At 36.8% G+C, this 17327-nt stretch overlaps 1 protein-coding gene and 2 pseudogenes across 1 annotated transcript; 1 reads left to right on the top strand and 2 right to left on the bottom strand.

Moving 5' to 3' along the window:
- Positions 1-2286: 2286 nt before the first annotated feature.
- On the bottom strand, positions 2287-6930 carry LOC138334495 (uncharacterized; annotated as a pseudogene).
- LOC138335774 (neuronal acetylcholine receptor subunit alpha-5-like) lies at positions 5745-8654 on the top strand (annotated as a pseudogene).
- Positions 8655-14600: 5946 nt separating this feature from the next.
- Positions 14601-15926, bottom strand: LOC138335773 (acetylcholine receptor subunit delta-like). Its single transcript, XM_069284939.1, has one exon. It carries the CDS (start codon positions 15924-15926, stop codon positions 14931-14933), a length of 996 nt encoding a protein of 331 aa, XP_069141040.1. The 3' UTR covers positions 14601-14930.
- Between the last annotated feature and the right edge of the window lie 1401 nt (positions 15927-17327).

Here is a 17327-nt window from a genome sequence, read left to right as displayed (position 1 = left end):
CTAATCAGAAATATAAAAATTGACTTGACGATTTGTTTAATTTTAAATTCCAACCATATAATAATGCTATCAATATCATAGGACTACGAGTGTTAGTCAATGCTAAGTATCTAAGAGAAGAAGCTTTTCATATGAAAGTCGTTATATTGATCCCTTTTGGTCCTGCCACTCAGGCCCCCGGGAGGAGGGTTAACCCTATCATTTGTACAATTTTGAATTCCCACCCTATAAGGATGCTTAATGACCATTGCATTATGTGTACTCTCCCATCATTAGTTTCAGAGAAGTCGTTTATATCAAAATAGCATAATAGACCCTTTTTGCCCCGCACCACGGGCCCGCAAAAGCCCACTTTGGTCATTTTGACCAGGTGAGCTATTAATGCTTAAAATGAACCAAGAGGCCCATAGGTCTTAACGGTCACCTGAGTACAGATATAGAATAAAACAAACATATTAACACTATATACTGGCACTTGATGTCGGTTAGGGATTTTACAAATTTGACTCTTCAATCTATGATGAATATTTGCTTCCATCAAACCTGTGAACTCAGAAATATTTTGAAATTTTAGTCATTTTGACCCTGTTTTGTCCCGCCCCACTGGTCCTCCAGGGGGTCAGCGAGGACTGATATGGATATCAAAATTCTATATCTCAGGCTAATAACTAACCATAATCAAGTTTGACTCATTCCTATGAAACATGTTCATAAATGTGTTCATATAAACTAAAGAAAACTTGACCCCTCCCCAGGGGGTAACATGAGACCCAGGGTGATATAATTCACAGATTTATAAAACACCTAAAGACTTTTCCATCTACAAAGAGTATTTGATTCTACCAATTCCAGAATTTCTGAAGAAGACCCCTTTTTGCCGCGCTCATCTGCTCCCAGGGGGTCAGCCAGGACCAATATGCATATGATGTTAAAATGCTATCCTAGTCTAATAATTTTAAGAAGGTTTGACTCGTTTACTCTGAAAATTGAGCAAAAAAGGCCCATAAATGTGCTTTAATTCCCTATATAAACTAAAGTAAATTTAACCCCCTCCCTAGGGAGAAACGTAAGACCCCAGGATCATATAATTCACAATAAATGTAAAGACCTTTCAATCTATGAAAAGTATTTGACTCTACATTTCCAGAATTTCAGAAGATTTTTGAAGTTTTGGCCTATTTGACCCCTTTTGACCCCGCCCCTAAAGCTCCTGGGGGCCAGTCACGGAAATTTTTTAATAGGATTCAATGGCCACCTAATACAGATAATTCTGACAACATTTGAATTTTTTCCTATTATAAATGACCATAAAATGCTCAAAACTATGTTTTCCCTACATAAACTATAGTAAATTTAACCCCCTTCCCAGGGGGAAACGTGAGACCCAATGGTCATACATGTATAATTCACAATTTTCGTAAAGGACCTTAAGACCTTTCCATCTATGAAAAGTATTAGATTCTACCATTTCTTGAATTTCAGAAGATTTTTAAAGTTTTAGCCTATTTGACCCCTCTTGACCCCATCCCTAAGGACCCCGGGGGTCAGTCATGGAAAATTTGTTATACTACATTAAGACACAAAATACTGAATAAGATATTGTAATTTGTTCGAGTAATAGTAACTATAATTAAACGAACCAAACCTACATCTCTTGCTCCTCTTTGTTTAGTTGGTCTTACCAAAAGGTTATGCTTGTGACTGCAATGAAAGGAAAATGTTTGGTGTATTTTACTGTGTTAAGGTAATAGCAATGACTTCACAACAATGAAATTAAATGTACACACTTTTTACACTATAACAGGAAATACCACGTAAATCATTTAGCAGAGAATATTATCTAATATGTCCGAGATAATAAAATAATAATTTCAAGGTTTATATTAAACAAAATTTTGTGATTGATACTTAGATAATTTATTAACACATAATTTCATAATTTGTACGAAAGTCCCCTCGAGTGCGAGCAACTCCTAGCTATTTGAAAAAAGTTATAAACTCAACTCTGTTCTTACAATAAATTTCCATATCTATATAGACCAATCTTGATAATAACATTTAGTTTTATACAATTTGTCATGGTCAATCATGGTATTTTGTACGTTTTGAGAACACACAGGTAGCTAATAATTCAGCTGTTTAGACTATAAAATAACTTAGATGATTTTCACTCTGACCTGGGTCCCTCGCATGTCAACTATATCTTTTCCCAACATTTCCATATCCACCAGTTGGTCTGGTTTCTTAGGAAGCGGTGTTATAGGCAAGGGTCGCTTCATGATTCAGTCAACTCAACGTTTCTTGTAAAATGTTGACAATTGGATCTTGTCTCCCAGATGGACTGCCATTAAATGGATTTGTTTAGGTCTCCGAGTAAACTCATCCAAAGCTCTAAACATGACTTCGGAACATTTCTCGACATAAAGCGGAGTCATCTCAAATACAACAGAAAAAAGTGTCCAAAAGTAACCAAATTAATTAGTTTTTGCTTTGAGGAAAATAGTTTTAATAATATTTTATGACTTTAGGGTAGGATACCCCATACTTTATATCCACATATCAAAGTGGGTTTTTTTTCTTTGAGTATATATTTCTTAATCATATTATATCCATAGTAAGAAACATCCCAGAGAAAAGATTTCTCCAATATTGAACATTCTAGACATTGTGGATGATTCTTACATGAATACAGGTGTCATTGTGCAAATGCAACAAAGCAGAAAACCACATTTATTTATTTGTTTTTTTGTTTAACACTCGTATATTTTTATATAGCAAATTTGATTTATAGCGTGTTTTCAGAAAGGGATTATTTTCTAGACATTTTCCCCTATTTCTCTACAGGGTTCTTTCCAAGTAAGGCTGATATTCGAGGATGACTTATGTTCACGTTTTTAAGGTATGCCAAAAATTACATTTTCAAATTCTCTTCATTTATGAATATTTCTTATAATTCCTATGGCAACTAGAGATGCGATAATTGAAAATTACCATCATAATTGAAATCATGAACTATATAGTTAAATTCTGCACATTTACTAAAACTTTAATGGATGAGGAAGCCATGATTAACCCAGACCATACATAGTCCTTTCTATGATAACAGATATAAAGTTCCCAATAGCAGCGCGCACCACCACAGAATTAGTCTAACATTTACAGCTTTTTTCGCGAAACTAAATTAATCGGAAGTTCTGACAGGGACATACCATTCTAAACATAGTAGAAAGGATGGAAAGCATTATGCTAATGATAGGAAAATTTTACATGTGACGTTTCGATAACTAGTATGATGGGTACCCTGTTACTTTCATCAGACATATGACTAGACAACATAAGTACATTATTTGAAGGTGATAGTAGACATAAAATTCTCACTTGTTGTATAACAATATCATTCCATACAATGAAAACAGAAACTATCACTCTAATGGACGGATCGAGCCCAAATCAATATTCCCCGCAGATAGAAAAATTGTTACATGAAGTCCAAACACCCAATACACTGGTAGTAATCAATACTGTGCTTTACCTGTACCAGAGATGGACATGGCTATCTTCTTCACCGGGCGCTGTTTCTTCTTCTTTTCTTTCGTTTCCTTGCACTCTGTTGATAGATTGTTGTTTTGATCAAGGGCACTCAACACAACACGTTTCAAACAGCTAAGTGTTCGTTCTGACGGAGATGATAATATAGTATATACTACGAAGATGCTTCAGTAGGTTTGTGGCATTTGAATCCAACTCTTGATACCAAAACTCCCAAAATGTCTTACCATTACCCTCCTCTGAAATAGACCCTTTATGTTCCTTACCATCTGTAACAATAACATTTTTAAATGTAAAATATCTTCTTGATAAATGAAACATTCAATTTCCCCTGAGGATAAAATATTTTTGTTTGGTCTCAACAAGACGAGGTATGCTTGCCTTTCCTCTGCCGCTTAGTGGATAAACTAGCGGGGTACTATGACCTTGCGGATAAACAAGACGATCACCTTCATCTCTTATATGATCTTGCTGACCCGCACATCTTTGGTGTAGACCTTGACCTAGATCATGCCGACGACCCTGACTAGCATTCCAATCTTTTTTGTCATCCTTGTTAACCTTTGGATGTTTAAGAACCAATGTGTATGGATGTAAAGCACGGGGGTTCTGTCTCCATATTTCATAGCATCGTATCACCATATCCAGAATATCATCCTTGATATCAATTATGTGAAACTCTTTGAGATTGTTTAGTTTGTTACAGTAGTAGCGTCTGAGAAGTCAACAACACCCTGGATGTACATGGCAGCACAAAAGTCAGCCGGTACACCAAACAGACCTGAAATATAAACCAGAGTTATGGAACATGTTTCAAAAACAAAAATACCTCCAATGCAACAACAAGAAATCACACAAAAATGAAAAAGGCACATTGTGATATGTTTTTGTACAGAGAAAGTGTACTACTTTCACAATGTTTTTAAGTATACAACATACAAACTAAATCCATAGGACTAAATTGGACACCCCCCCAAATTGACAGCAATCATTAAGCTTAGATTGGTTTTGCAGGAGTATGGGGATTTCATCGATCTGATCTTGTTACTATGTCATTGTTGTTCGTACATCAAGCCTGCTTACATGAGCTAATGTGAGGCATGGCGACACTCCTGAATCCAGCCTTGGCAGATGTTTTCAGTATCTCTATGACAGTGTCCCTAACTTTCTCAACACATTCTACTTTATCTGTATAGTTGTACCACTGTGGACCCACAGCATGTATCACGCCATCATAAGCCATCGTCCCAGCTCCAGTGACCACATTTCTTGTGACAGGGATAAAACCATCTCTCCTGATTACATCTTCACATTCTTGATCAAAGTCTTGCCCTCCAGCTTTAGATAGAGCTCCAGCAACTCCTGCTCCATTTGCCAGCCGTTCTTTAGCAGCATTCACCACAGCATCCACGCCTAGTTTTGTGATTGGTCCCTTGTATATCTTCACAATGAGGCCATTTTTAGTATGAAAGGACTTCTTTATGTCGTCAAGGGAGACAGTACTACTGTTGTATGGTTTGCCTCCACTGTCATCAGGATTGTCATGTTGGTTGGGAAATTTTCTGTTTCTACTACTGATTGACTTGTTCTCAGTATCCGCTTGACTGACTGGATTTCAGTCAATTTCCTTTTAGCTTCGTCAAGATAACTTTGTCTTTAGCAAAAATTTTAATAATGTCACCACAAGCTGTATAATAAAAAGTATCTAAGTTAATAACCAATAAAGATTAATGACACTGGAGGCTACTAGACATTGTAGTCTTCCTCTATTGTATTGGCCCGTTAAAGGCTACTTTAAATTGTGGTCTTCCTCTAATGTATTGTCCGTTGAAGACTACTCGACATTGGAGTCTTCCTCTATTGTATAGTTATGTTGAAGGCTACTCGACATTGGAGTCTTTCTCTATTGTATTGTTCTGTTGAAGGCTACTCGACATTGGAGTCTTTCTCTATTGTATAGTTGTGTTGAAGGCTACTCGACATTGGAGTCTTTCTCTATTGTATAGTTATGTTGAAGGCTACTCGACATTGGAGTCTTTCTCTATTGTATTGTTCTGTTGAAGGCTACTCGACATTGGAGTCTTTCTCTATTGTATAGTTATGTTGAAGGCTACTCGACATTGGAGTCTTTCTCTATTGTATTGTTCTGTTGAAGGCTACTCGACATTGGAGTCTTTCTCTATTGTATAGTTATGTTGAAGGCTACTCGACATTGGAGTCTTCCTCTATTGTATAGTTATGTTGAAGGCTACTCGACATTGGAGTCTTTCTCTATTGTAAATTTATGTTGAAGGCTACTCGAAATTACACGGTGTAATCCTACTTCAAACAGTCAAGCTTACCAGGTACCTTAAAAAAACTCTCATCTCAAGCCCCATGCTGTATTTTTCCTTGTGTTTTCCAATCAAAGTAGGCTATAAGTTTTTAATTTCCTCCGGTGTTCCGGACACAGTAGCAGACGACGTTCTAAGACGCTGGACGATGTTTTTATGACGTTTTAATTCATTTGGTATTTGGATAGCGTCCAAATGTGTAATTACTGCAATTTTAGATGTTTTCGTCTTGATTTTCATTTTAATTTCATTAATGCCAACATTTTTTTATTTAAAGTTTAATTATTTCGAATACAAATCCTATGTGATGATAGGCTACTAGCTTTGTTTATTGTTTACTGGCGGCCATGTTTGTTTACATTGTTTGTATTCCTACACAGAGACCTCATCACTGTAAATTGCAGACATACTCTCATATACTACAATTTGGTATACTAGTGTTATATAGGCGAATGCAACATGGAATGTAAATATATATCTATACAGAGCAATAAAGCATTTTGAAATGAAACAAACATAAAACTTCATAAAATGGCGCACTGTCTTCTATGCAATAAAACCTAGTTTAGCTAACTCAAAGCATGCCATTTGCATAAAGAAATGAAATGTAATGGCGATCGACACCGACTACTACCTATTATTTTCAACGTAATTGATCAACGTAACTTGTTCACATCTGAAAACTGTGTAATGTCTATTTGCATAATGTCCTATGGTCTTTTGTCTGTAAATTGGTATATTTCCACGGGGTTGATTGTTTATGCTTTCTCATTATTCCAAAGGGAGCCATCATCACTTCAATCATCAACCTGTCGACTGCAAAATCATCTTCAATGTGTTATTCAATGAGGAATATCTAATCATTGCAAACCGGTTTGGACAACAGTGTGTTTACACTTGAAATGACGTTTAATGTTGACGTGACCTTCAGTATGCGACACGGTGCTTACTGTATATTCACTTGTAGGCATCAGACTTGATGACATAGCATATCTAAGCGCTATCACAAACCATTAAGGCCCATTAGGACAGCATTCAGTTCAATCATCCTCAGTTGTGTATGAACAACTGTGCCGTAACTGCACAAAATTTCCATGTTAAGATGGACAGTCGTTGCCTTTTAATCCTATTCATGGCAGGGACTTGCACACCTGCAGTTTATGCCTCGCAAGAGAAATAACTTCTCCATGACCTGTTTGATAGTTACGATCCGACCTGTCCTCAACCGAAGTGAACCGGTACATATTAGGATCGGTATGGCTCTTCATACCGTCCGGGACCTTGACGAAAAGAAGTTCTGTCCATTAATGGCTATTTCATTTTCGAATGGTATGACCAATTCCTGACTTGGAATTCCTCTCTGTACGACAATACGGAGATAATCGTAGTGCGTTTAGAGTACATGTGGCTTCCTGACGCTGGAAACTCGTTTGAACCGATCAAAGATACTGCATCTTATATAGCAATTGGCTCTGATTTGTGGGCCCTGGGCGACGAGTATTCAACTATCTGTGACGTTTCTGTCTTGAATTACCCATTCGATTCTCAAACATGTATACTGAAACCCACTCCCAGGCACAGTTATCTTACTACACAAGTACTCGCACCAAGTATGACGAAAATTAACACGGGAATTCTACGTAAGAACACGGAATGGAAGTTTACCTATTCTGACATTACTTGTTACGTCACAGGTCATCATACGTCAGTGTGTGACCTCAAGGTGACCATACAAAGAACACCAGCGTATTTTGTACTTCACCTAGTTTTGCCCGTCATTCTGTTAGCGCTCATGAACCATGTACATGTTTAATACCTCCCACTTCCGGTGAGCGTTTGTCTTTTGGGATGGCTTTATTTTTCTTAGCTTTTCGTTACTAATGAGCTCCATTTTGGAAAGATTTCCGGCAAGTGACAAGAATTGCTATTTCGCACTGCTGGTACAGGGGATGTTTGTGTTCGGTGGTCTACAGTGTTACATAAGCTGTGTGATAACTCGGTTCAGCTGTAGGCCCTCTTAATTCCCTGTGCCAACATTGATACAGCGAGTCCTTTGTTTATTTGAGAACGTGACACAGTCCACCAAGCAGGGAAGTTCTAACAATGATCCAGACGTTCTATCGACAAAATACGTCACGGAAGATGTTTTCAGTGACGGTTTGACATGGGCAGAGGTGATGCTAAGACTCGATTTTATATTTTTGATTTCGTTTAATGTGATCACAGCTGTTATCATCATGACCGTCCTCATTGCAATCTTACTATAAGTATAGGTGATTTATAACTGCATAACTATTCTTATCTGCAGATTCTTGTGTTTCGTTATTTTTGCTGTCAAGCATATTTTTCGCGGAAAGAGATACCCGTGAGCCCCTTTGTAGATGTCGTAACTTACTAATATTTGTCTCTTGTTTTGTAAACCTGTAAATAAGTTGTAATTAAAGCTTTCTGCTTGAATGATTAATTTGATGTTAATTTATGAGTATTTTACATCAATATGAATATTTAATATAACGCATAGAAAAACAACGTTTCCAGAAAGACTGGTATATGACTGTATATAAATTCCAATTAAACTTATTTTAATGTAATTTATGCAGACAGACTATGTTTCATTTCCATATCCTTTAGATTGAGACCAATGTGTATATATATGTATATGTGTGCAAAGAGGCTAATAGTTGATGTGAACAGTCGAATCTCGTTGCGTATTAATTGACGCTATTTTAGATCACTATAAATACTAATAACGAAGCTGAATTTAAGCAGAAGCTGAAGTTGTACTAAGTTTTACAATCTTGTCATAGTGTTAGCACTTATCAAGTTGTACTAAGTCTTACAAGCTTGCCTTGGTGTTTGCCCTTTTTGGGGGACAACAAAAGATGACATCATAGCCATGTTGTCATGGCTATGATGTCATCTTTTGTTGTCCCCAGTACTTTATTGAGAATATTGTTCAAGTACTTGTTCTCTCTGTAGATTAGTACACCTTTCACTGTACATTAGTTTACCTGTAGCTGTAGATTAGTTTCAACTAATCTACAGTTCCAGGTAAAGTAATGTACAATGAAAGCTAGAGAGTGACACTACATGTAGCATTGTAAAATTGGACAGATAAATAACAAATAAATGTAATCAAATTCAACATAAATGTAACAGAAAACTTCAATAATACATATTATTACATATTTTCTGTTTTCTATATTGATTCGTGACCATCGGCATAAATCCAATCACATCAACCACAACGCATAAAATTACTCCTTGTGTTGAAAATCAAGACTATTTCGACAGCACGGGCATTCCTACAATGATGTTTTAATTTTAAATAGATATGTGTACTTTCTTTCTTTGAAAATTGAATGAATGCTTTCGGTTTATTTCGCAATAATTTCACTGTTAGTTGCTTCATTTCTTGAATATACATACATGTGCACGTAACACATAAATCCACGTTTCCCAAATTAAATAATTTCGGTATAATTAAATGGTCTGCCTCTGACATAAAGAACAGTTAAATTAACATATCACAAAATAAACTATATAATTGAAAATTTGATAATCATTTTAGATAGTTTGACTTCGTAAAGATCTGATCGGTACTGTCTGCCATGTTGCCTCTTGTACTGCTGCACTCAGAATGAAGAGAACTCAAATTAAAAAAAAAAATCTATGGTAATAACATTGATATGGAATTTCATGAAAAATTCATGTAATGCATGCACGAGTAGACATATATTACAACAATTACTGTGCTGACATGTTCAATGTCAAAGATGGTTGAAGGCCTTACTTGTAGCTGTAGATTAGTTACACAATAGCCATAGTTAGCATTGTACGTCAGAGTGCCATGTTTAAGTAAGATTAACACCTCAAACTGTAGATTAGTCAAGATAATGAACAATGCTCGGCCCTTCGGGCCTCGAATTGTCCATTATCTTGACTAATCTACAGTTGTACTAAGTCTTACAAGCTCGCCATGGTGTTTGCACTTATCAAGTTGTACTAAGTCTTACAAGCTTGCCTTGGTGTTTGCCCTTATAAAGTTGTACTAAGTCTTACAAGCTCGCCTTGGTGTTTGCCCTTATAAAGTTGTACTAAGTCTTACAAGCTTGCCTTGGTGTTTGCCCTGTATAAAGTTGTACTAAGTCTTACAAGCTTGCCTTGGTGTTTGCACTTATCAAGTTGCACTAAGTCTTACAAGCTCGCCTTGGTGTTTGCACTTATCAAGTTGCACTAAGTCTTACAAGCTCGCCTTGGTGTTTGCACTTATCAAGTTGCACTAAGTCTTACAAGCGTGCCTTGGTGTTTGCCCTGTATAAAGTTGCACTAAGTCTTACAAGCTCGCCTTGGTGTTTGCACTTATCAAGTTGCACTAAGTCTTACAAGCGTGCCTTGGTGTTTGCCCTGTATAAAGTTGTACTAAGTCTTACAAGCTTGCCTTGGTGTTTGCCCTGTATAAAGTTGTACTAAGTCTTACAAGCGTGCCATGGTGTTTGCCCTGTATAAAGTTGGTACTAAATCTGTATAAAGTTGTACTAAGTCTTACAAGCTTGCCATGGTGTTTGCCCTTTATAAAGTTGGACTAAATCTTACAAGCTTCCCATGATGCTTGCCCTTCATAAAAATGCACTAAGTCTTACAAGCGTGCCATGGTGCTTGCCCTTTAAAAAGTTGTACTAAGTCTTACATGCTTGCCATGGTGTATGTCCTGTATATGATGCTATCATATATGTTCGCAGTAGATATATTTCTGTACCACTCCCTCCGGCGCTTATACTTCTTTTTTCTTTACTTTCTGTTGTGGGACTCGGTTTAAATGTTTGTTTATACCTAGGCTCCATTCAAATCTTTGTTTGTTTTCTGGTGAGGGACTGTGTTCACCGATTGGTGTTCCTCGTTTTCTGGTGAGGTACTGTGTTCACCGATTGGTGTTCCTTGTTTTCTGGTGAGGGACTCTGTTCACCGATTGGTGTTCCTTGTTTTCTGGTGAGAGACTGTGTTCACCGATTGATGTTCCTTGTTTTCTGGTGAGGGACTGTGTTCATCGATTGGTGTTCCTTGTTTTCTGGTGAGAGACTGTGTTCACCGATTGATGTTCCTTGTTTTCTGGTGAGGGACTGTGTTCATCGATTGGTGTCTGGTGAGGGACTGTGTTCATCGATTGGTGTTCCTTGTTTTCTGGTGAGGGACTCTGTTCACCGATTGGTGTTCCTTGTTTTCTGGTGAGAGACTGTGTTCACCGATTGATGTTCCTTGTTTTCTGGTGAGGGACTGTGTTCATCGATTGGTGTTCCTTGTTTTCTGGTGAGGGACTGTGTTCATCGATTGGTGTTCCTTGTTTTCTGGTGAGGGACTATGTTCACCGATTGGTGTACCTTGTTTTCTGGTGAGGGACTGTGTTCACCGATTGTTGTTTCCTGGTGAGGGACTGTGTTCACCGATTGGTGTTCCTTGTTTTCTGGTGAGAGACTCTGTTCATCGATTTGTGTTCCTTGTTTTCTGGTGAGAGACTGTGTTCACCGATTGGTGTTCCTTGTTTTCTGGTGAGGGACTCTTCATCGATTGGTGTTCCTTGTTTTCTGGTGGGAGACTGTGTTCACCGATTGGTGTTCATTGTTTTCTGGTGAGGGACTGTGTTCATCGATTGGTGGTCCTTGTTTTCTGGTGAGAGACTCTTCATCGATTGGTGTTCTGGTGAGGGGCTCTGTTCAAATCTTTATTTATGCTTGGCTTTCATTTGGTGTATTTCGATTACGGTTTGGGAACCTCAGTCCGTAATGAGAATGAATTATTCAATATTCTTTGATAATGGTTTCCATTATACAACTTCAGACGATAAAAACGGAGCGATCTCTGATTTATTGATAATAATATCAAAACAAACAATGTCGGATCTGTATTGGGCTGCAGCAAAAGTACTAAATTAGCATAAGATCATTCTTAATGTGACACTGGAATATTTCCACCAACGATATACCACCTTGATATGATTTTAAACTTTAAATATTCGTGTGTGCTTTCAGTTGTGGTTTGGAACGTTCAATTTTTGTTAGCAATGCTCAAGATTAGATGTTTACCACTTTGCTCAATCTTATTATCCGTGGTTCCATTTCAGTATAACAAACATTGTACAAGCTGTACTTTGGAGATGAACAATAGAAACAAAGATTATTAAACAAAGACATCAAATTGATTTCAAAATGATTTTATTTCTCATAAAATTTCTTTGTCTTTTTTATCATGGGTGCCTATTAAATAAACAACCATCACGAATTTACATAAATATCCTTATAAATAAAATTAATAAGTACATGCATTTCACTAAATTAGGAGGATTGTGCATACAAATTTTTCTTTCATACCTACACGTGTAATACTGGCTGGTCTAGGGCAATACACTCATGTCGCCTAAGGCTGTATTGCATGGCTACCCATGCAATAAAGCCTCGTGACGTCACGGCGTCAACAAAATCTCTATTTCCTCGGTAAAATTTTAACATTTTTTTCACAAAATTGACTGGTTTTACTATAAAAGATGCAAGCAACGGAATTTGTGTTGAAAATATCACGTAATTTTTCATGTATGGAAATTGACTTCCAGTCGTGGATTTCTTCGAATTTATTTAAGGATTGATTGTCAATTTTGTTGCTTGCATTGACTGATGAAGAAAGTTAATCTCGTGCAAATGAAGTGAACTGCGAAGCAGTTCATGTAACATTTGCACGAGATTAACTTTCTTCATCAGTCAATGCAAGCAACAAAATTGATAATCAATCCTTATATTTACGTTAATCATTTTAAAAATCCCGCTGTTGAAAAAAATCAAATTATATGTATTCGGTATCAGATTATTATACAAATTTGCAACATTGTACCAGTTATCGTACATGTATGTACAGCTACGGAACAGCCGCCAGTCAGTTCTTCTCGTCACCAAGGCAACACAAAATGTAGTTCCGAAAATAACTTCATTCTTTGTGCGTTGTTAAGATTAAAAACGGCGATTTCTAAATACTGTTTCTATGTACAGGAATTAATGGCTTAAATTTTATCATAAAAAACATTATGTAGCTTCAAATACAAAAATTGCTGCGCAGTACTAGCAGTGCAGTCAATGTGTAATCCGGTTGCTCGATTTAGCAGGGGTCCGATTTTGAAGAAAATGATGATTGTGGTGAAAATGCTGAATAGTTGGTATCTAAACATAATCAAACCTTTTAAAATTCAATTGTAATTGTTGTGGAATGTAACTGAATGTTGTATTTCCGTCTGGTAATTTTTGTGTAGCTGACATTTAAATGTTTATTAACTAAACATGTTGTGAAATCCAACCCCTGTGTCTATGGTATGTGATGCAGCCCAATAACATGGTGCTTCCGGGGCTCAATAAAACGTGTTAAAATGTGGGATTTAGTCGCAGATCACTGGAAGACTTCTGTTGTTATTCTTGAAATGTGATAACTTCTCTGTCAACTGGAGTTTTTGGGATTTAAAATGCTGTATAAAGTAAGTAGAGAAACATTGATTTGAAATATTGGCGGTTTCCAACGACCCTCCAATGCTGTGGGGTTTCGACACTCACAGAATCGTTTTGTTAGGCTTAATTTCACTGAAATCAGCCTGTTTGCTATTTAATGGAATCTATCGTTTCTAAGCTTGCATGTATATCACCGCATCACATATATTGTGCACATTATCATAATCATTTGCGTTCGATTATGCCTATTTGCGATGAGTGGTGAACCTCATGCGTTCGGTAGCCTATGTTCAGCATTTTTCCGGGGCTTGAGCCTAAGTCAGCGTTTCACCAAAATACGTGTAAAATATCTGTATAATATTATATTACTGACAATTTCTAATATCACTTTCTCAAGCATTTCTGAATGTACAAAGACAGGCAGAAAGTTCATTCAAAACTGAAGCGGCGTAAAACTAGGTCAAAATGTAAACAATGTCAAAATGTATTCTCACGCCGGTCAGAGGTCAGCGCGTGACCAAGCATCTTCATTGGGAAATGAAGTGATCGGAGTTTACTAGTTTCATTGAGGCGGGGCGAAGTGAAAATGTAAATATTTCAAAATGGCGGGATATTATAGTTGTAAAATTGCAGTAAAACGTCGTGGTATGAAAGAAAAATACTCTTTCATAAGTGGATATGAAGGATAGGGATATTCTACCCTCGGGATCACAAAATGTTGCAAAACCCTCGGCAAGCCTCGGGTTTTACTACATTTTGTGACCCTCGGGTAAAATATCCCTATCCTTCATATCCACATATGAAAGAGTCTTATAACATTAAAAGGAAACTGTACTATACAATGTTGCGTCCTTCAGGGATTCTTCAGATGTGCCAAAGGTAAAAAAAAAATGTTGACACTTTTTGCCCGATTTCAAAATAACATTCACGTACAGCTACTTTTTGTCCATGTTAATATAATTAGCACATTATCAATTTATGAGACATTCGTCTGGAGATTGAAGACATTGAGTAGCAGGCAATATACTGTCTGAATAATAATGTGCTGACACATAATATATATATATATATATTAACCAATAAAATCAGCATATAATAAGGAATTGTAACAGTAATGAAACTAAATGTTTCGTCTACATGTTACTTTAATTACCTAAAAACAAAAACATTTTAATACACAACAAATTTCGGCGAGGTATATATAATGACATTGAAACTACTGAAGATTTGCATGCCAATATGACAAATATAACAAATATAAAGATTTTTAACAATCAATGATTTATATAGAAAAAAAAACTATTTAAAAAATGAGGTATTTACAACCGTCTTAATTACTACTTTTACTATAATCATGATATCTGCATAATTTTCACATCTGCCTAATTTTGCGCTCTATTGTCTATTTGTTTTAAATTGCCAAGTGTGGTGGCACTTGGTCTAATGTGCCTGTGATTGAAGCTTTTTTTTGCGAGATTAATTGTGGGATAATGTATTGGCCAACAGGATACACGAGGTTTCAAATCCGCTCTCAAGAAGTTGTTTTGTTGTTTCCTGTCCCCGATATTTACGAAGCGACCATTATCAGAAACATGATAAGTAGTATTGTTTTGACGAAGATAAAGAAAATGAATAACAATACGTTCAGGTTGGATCCTACTGTTGTCCAGTCGACACTGACAGAAGGTGATCCAGAAGACTCCATGTGCTCGGTTAAAACGACATCTGGGTGTGGTGTAGCTATAGTACTGATGACTTGAGTTTTTGCTTTGTTTCCTATCTCTTCATTCGTAACTTGTTCTATCATGATCTGAGGTTCAGCTGACAAAAGTTCAGGGGAAACTTTCCTTTCACGTGATTTCAGAAACGATGCTATGTCTTTAATTTTATTCCACCAGCTATTTGTTCTGACTCGTGTTGTCCTTGTGGCTAAACTTAGAGTTATACAAGACAAACAAGTTTCCAAACCTCCAACACAGAACTGGGCGATCATATAAACTGTCAGAATACACGTTTCAGTAGACGTCACAGGCAGCGACTCCTTCACGGGGCCAATGAAAACGGCAAAAGCCAGAAATATAGCTACTCCAAACGAGGTGTTCTCTCCTGAGTTGATGGGAATGATGAAAATGAAACAGTTCATGTAGGATAATAGTACAATGGGTATAAGAGTGTGAACAATCTGATAAAAAGCATTTCTTTTAACTTCGATGCTGATTTTCACCGAAGATAAACTTGCATGCCCAATCATTTCCACTTCTACTGAAGATCTGATAAATTCCCATTCCGTGTTTAATTCCTGTGATGCCATGGTTATTTCGTTTTTTGACACCCTGAATTGTTGTTCCCGAGTGTTTCTGAGCCATGCCGCCAACTCTAATTCACATTTTTGTTTGTCGAAGGGGTATTTTTGAACACTTATTTGACACGACGTCTTGGTAGCTATGTCTGGCCACCAAGACGTCGTTCCGTCAGGGAAGATCTGAACACCCGCTATACTCTTGATCATAGCATTTCTGTCATCATTCGAGTTGGAGATTGTCACCGATGGTAGCCAAACCATCGACGGACTTACGACGAGATTTGTTACTGGGTATTCAGTCACGTTCCATGCCAACAACTCATTCTTCCATATAAGTGAAAACCACCCTCTTGTGAGCAGTTCTTGACTCTCTTCTGCTATTTCGTATGAAGTTAAGTAAAACGAAATCTCCACGTCGACTGAAGAAGAGAGATTGGTTACAGGTCTGGCGTGTTTGTTATAACCAGTGAAGATATGGTCCAGCACTTCTGTCTCAATATTGACCCCATTACATTTCAAACCAGTGATGCACAACACAGAAAGTAATATTAGAGATAATGTGATGTCCGCTATGAAAGACATTGTACTGAAATGTATTTCGTCCCTTTTTCTAGTTTTCTTCGGCTCTATTGAAGAAAGACTTCGCTTTGTTCATTCGGTGTTTTCTCTGCGATACCTCTGTTGACAAGTAACTGATATTTGCCTGACATCCCACAGTTTTCTCATTGGGTGTCTAGCACGCTGTACGGATGCATGACTGATTATTTTTTTTTCTGGAAACATGGTATTATATCCACAAGTTTCGAAAAATCAATGATAAGCCCGGAGTGTCTACAATTAATGGACATATTCCGCATGACATCACTACACTGCTGACCGGCTAGCCTATATTGATGTTTAAGATAAATATGTATAGTCTGCTGAACTGCCCTAAAAGGTACCATATCAAAGACAAAGATATGATATATTGAATAAGTAAATAGTTATAGATGTATTGACCCTGTGGAGTTTCGTAAGCAATGTAAACAGAGAAGACAATTACAGAAACCTTACGAAACCTGAGTTCAAGTAGTTTAGATACCAGGCGGACTGACGACATCCTGCCACGTGATTAGAATTTATTTCGGTTGTCACTAATTTTCTCATTATATAATTAGTTTGTTTTACATATGAAGGCAAATAGGAATTTGTTAAAGGATATAATAGACTTTGTTTAGGCATGACATTAATGATTATGATTATTTATAGTAAAAATAATAACGAAAAGCATTTTAAGATACAAATAAGATTATATATACATTCAAATTTCATTATAATTCTTGTCAACATAAATATGAATTAAGCACTGTAAACGTCTTTATCAATTATGGAGTCATCTTGCCTTTACTGTAAGTTAACTAGCTCTACAGGGCTGTATAGAAAGGTCTCATGTACGCCTTCTCTGTAACTTGGAGACAATATAGAACTACTGGTAGGGGATCACTACATATTCAAAATGTGTTCTGTTACACTTTGTCTGAATTCTGCATCAAAGGAAGCTAGTATTAGCTTGTTCATGTAGTAATACCTTTTCCGGTGTGACGTATATATACTGGTATTAGTTTGCATACTATTGAAAGGTCTTCTTTTAAACAGTGCAAAATAAATAGGGGCAATGACTCA

This window comes from Argopecten irradians, chromosome 11 (assembly GCF_041381155.1).
Source record: "Argopecten irradians isolate NY chromosome 11, Ai_NY, whole genome shotgun sequence".
NCBI classification, from domain to species: domain Eukaryota; kingdom Metazoa; phylum Mollusca; class Bivalvia; order Pectinida; family Pectinidae; genus Argopecten; species Argopecten irradians.
This window is presented reverse-complemented; position numbering and strand designations above follow the sequence as displayed.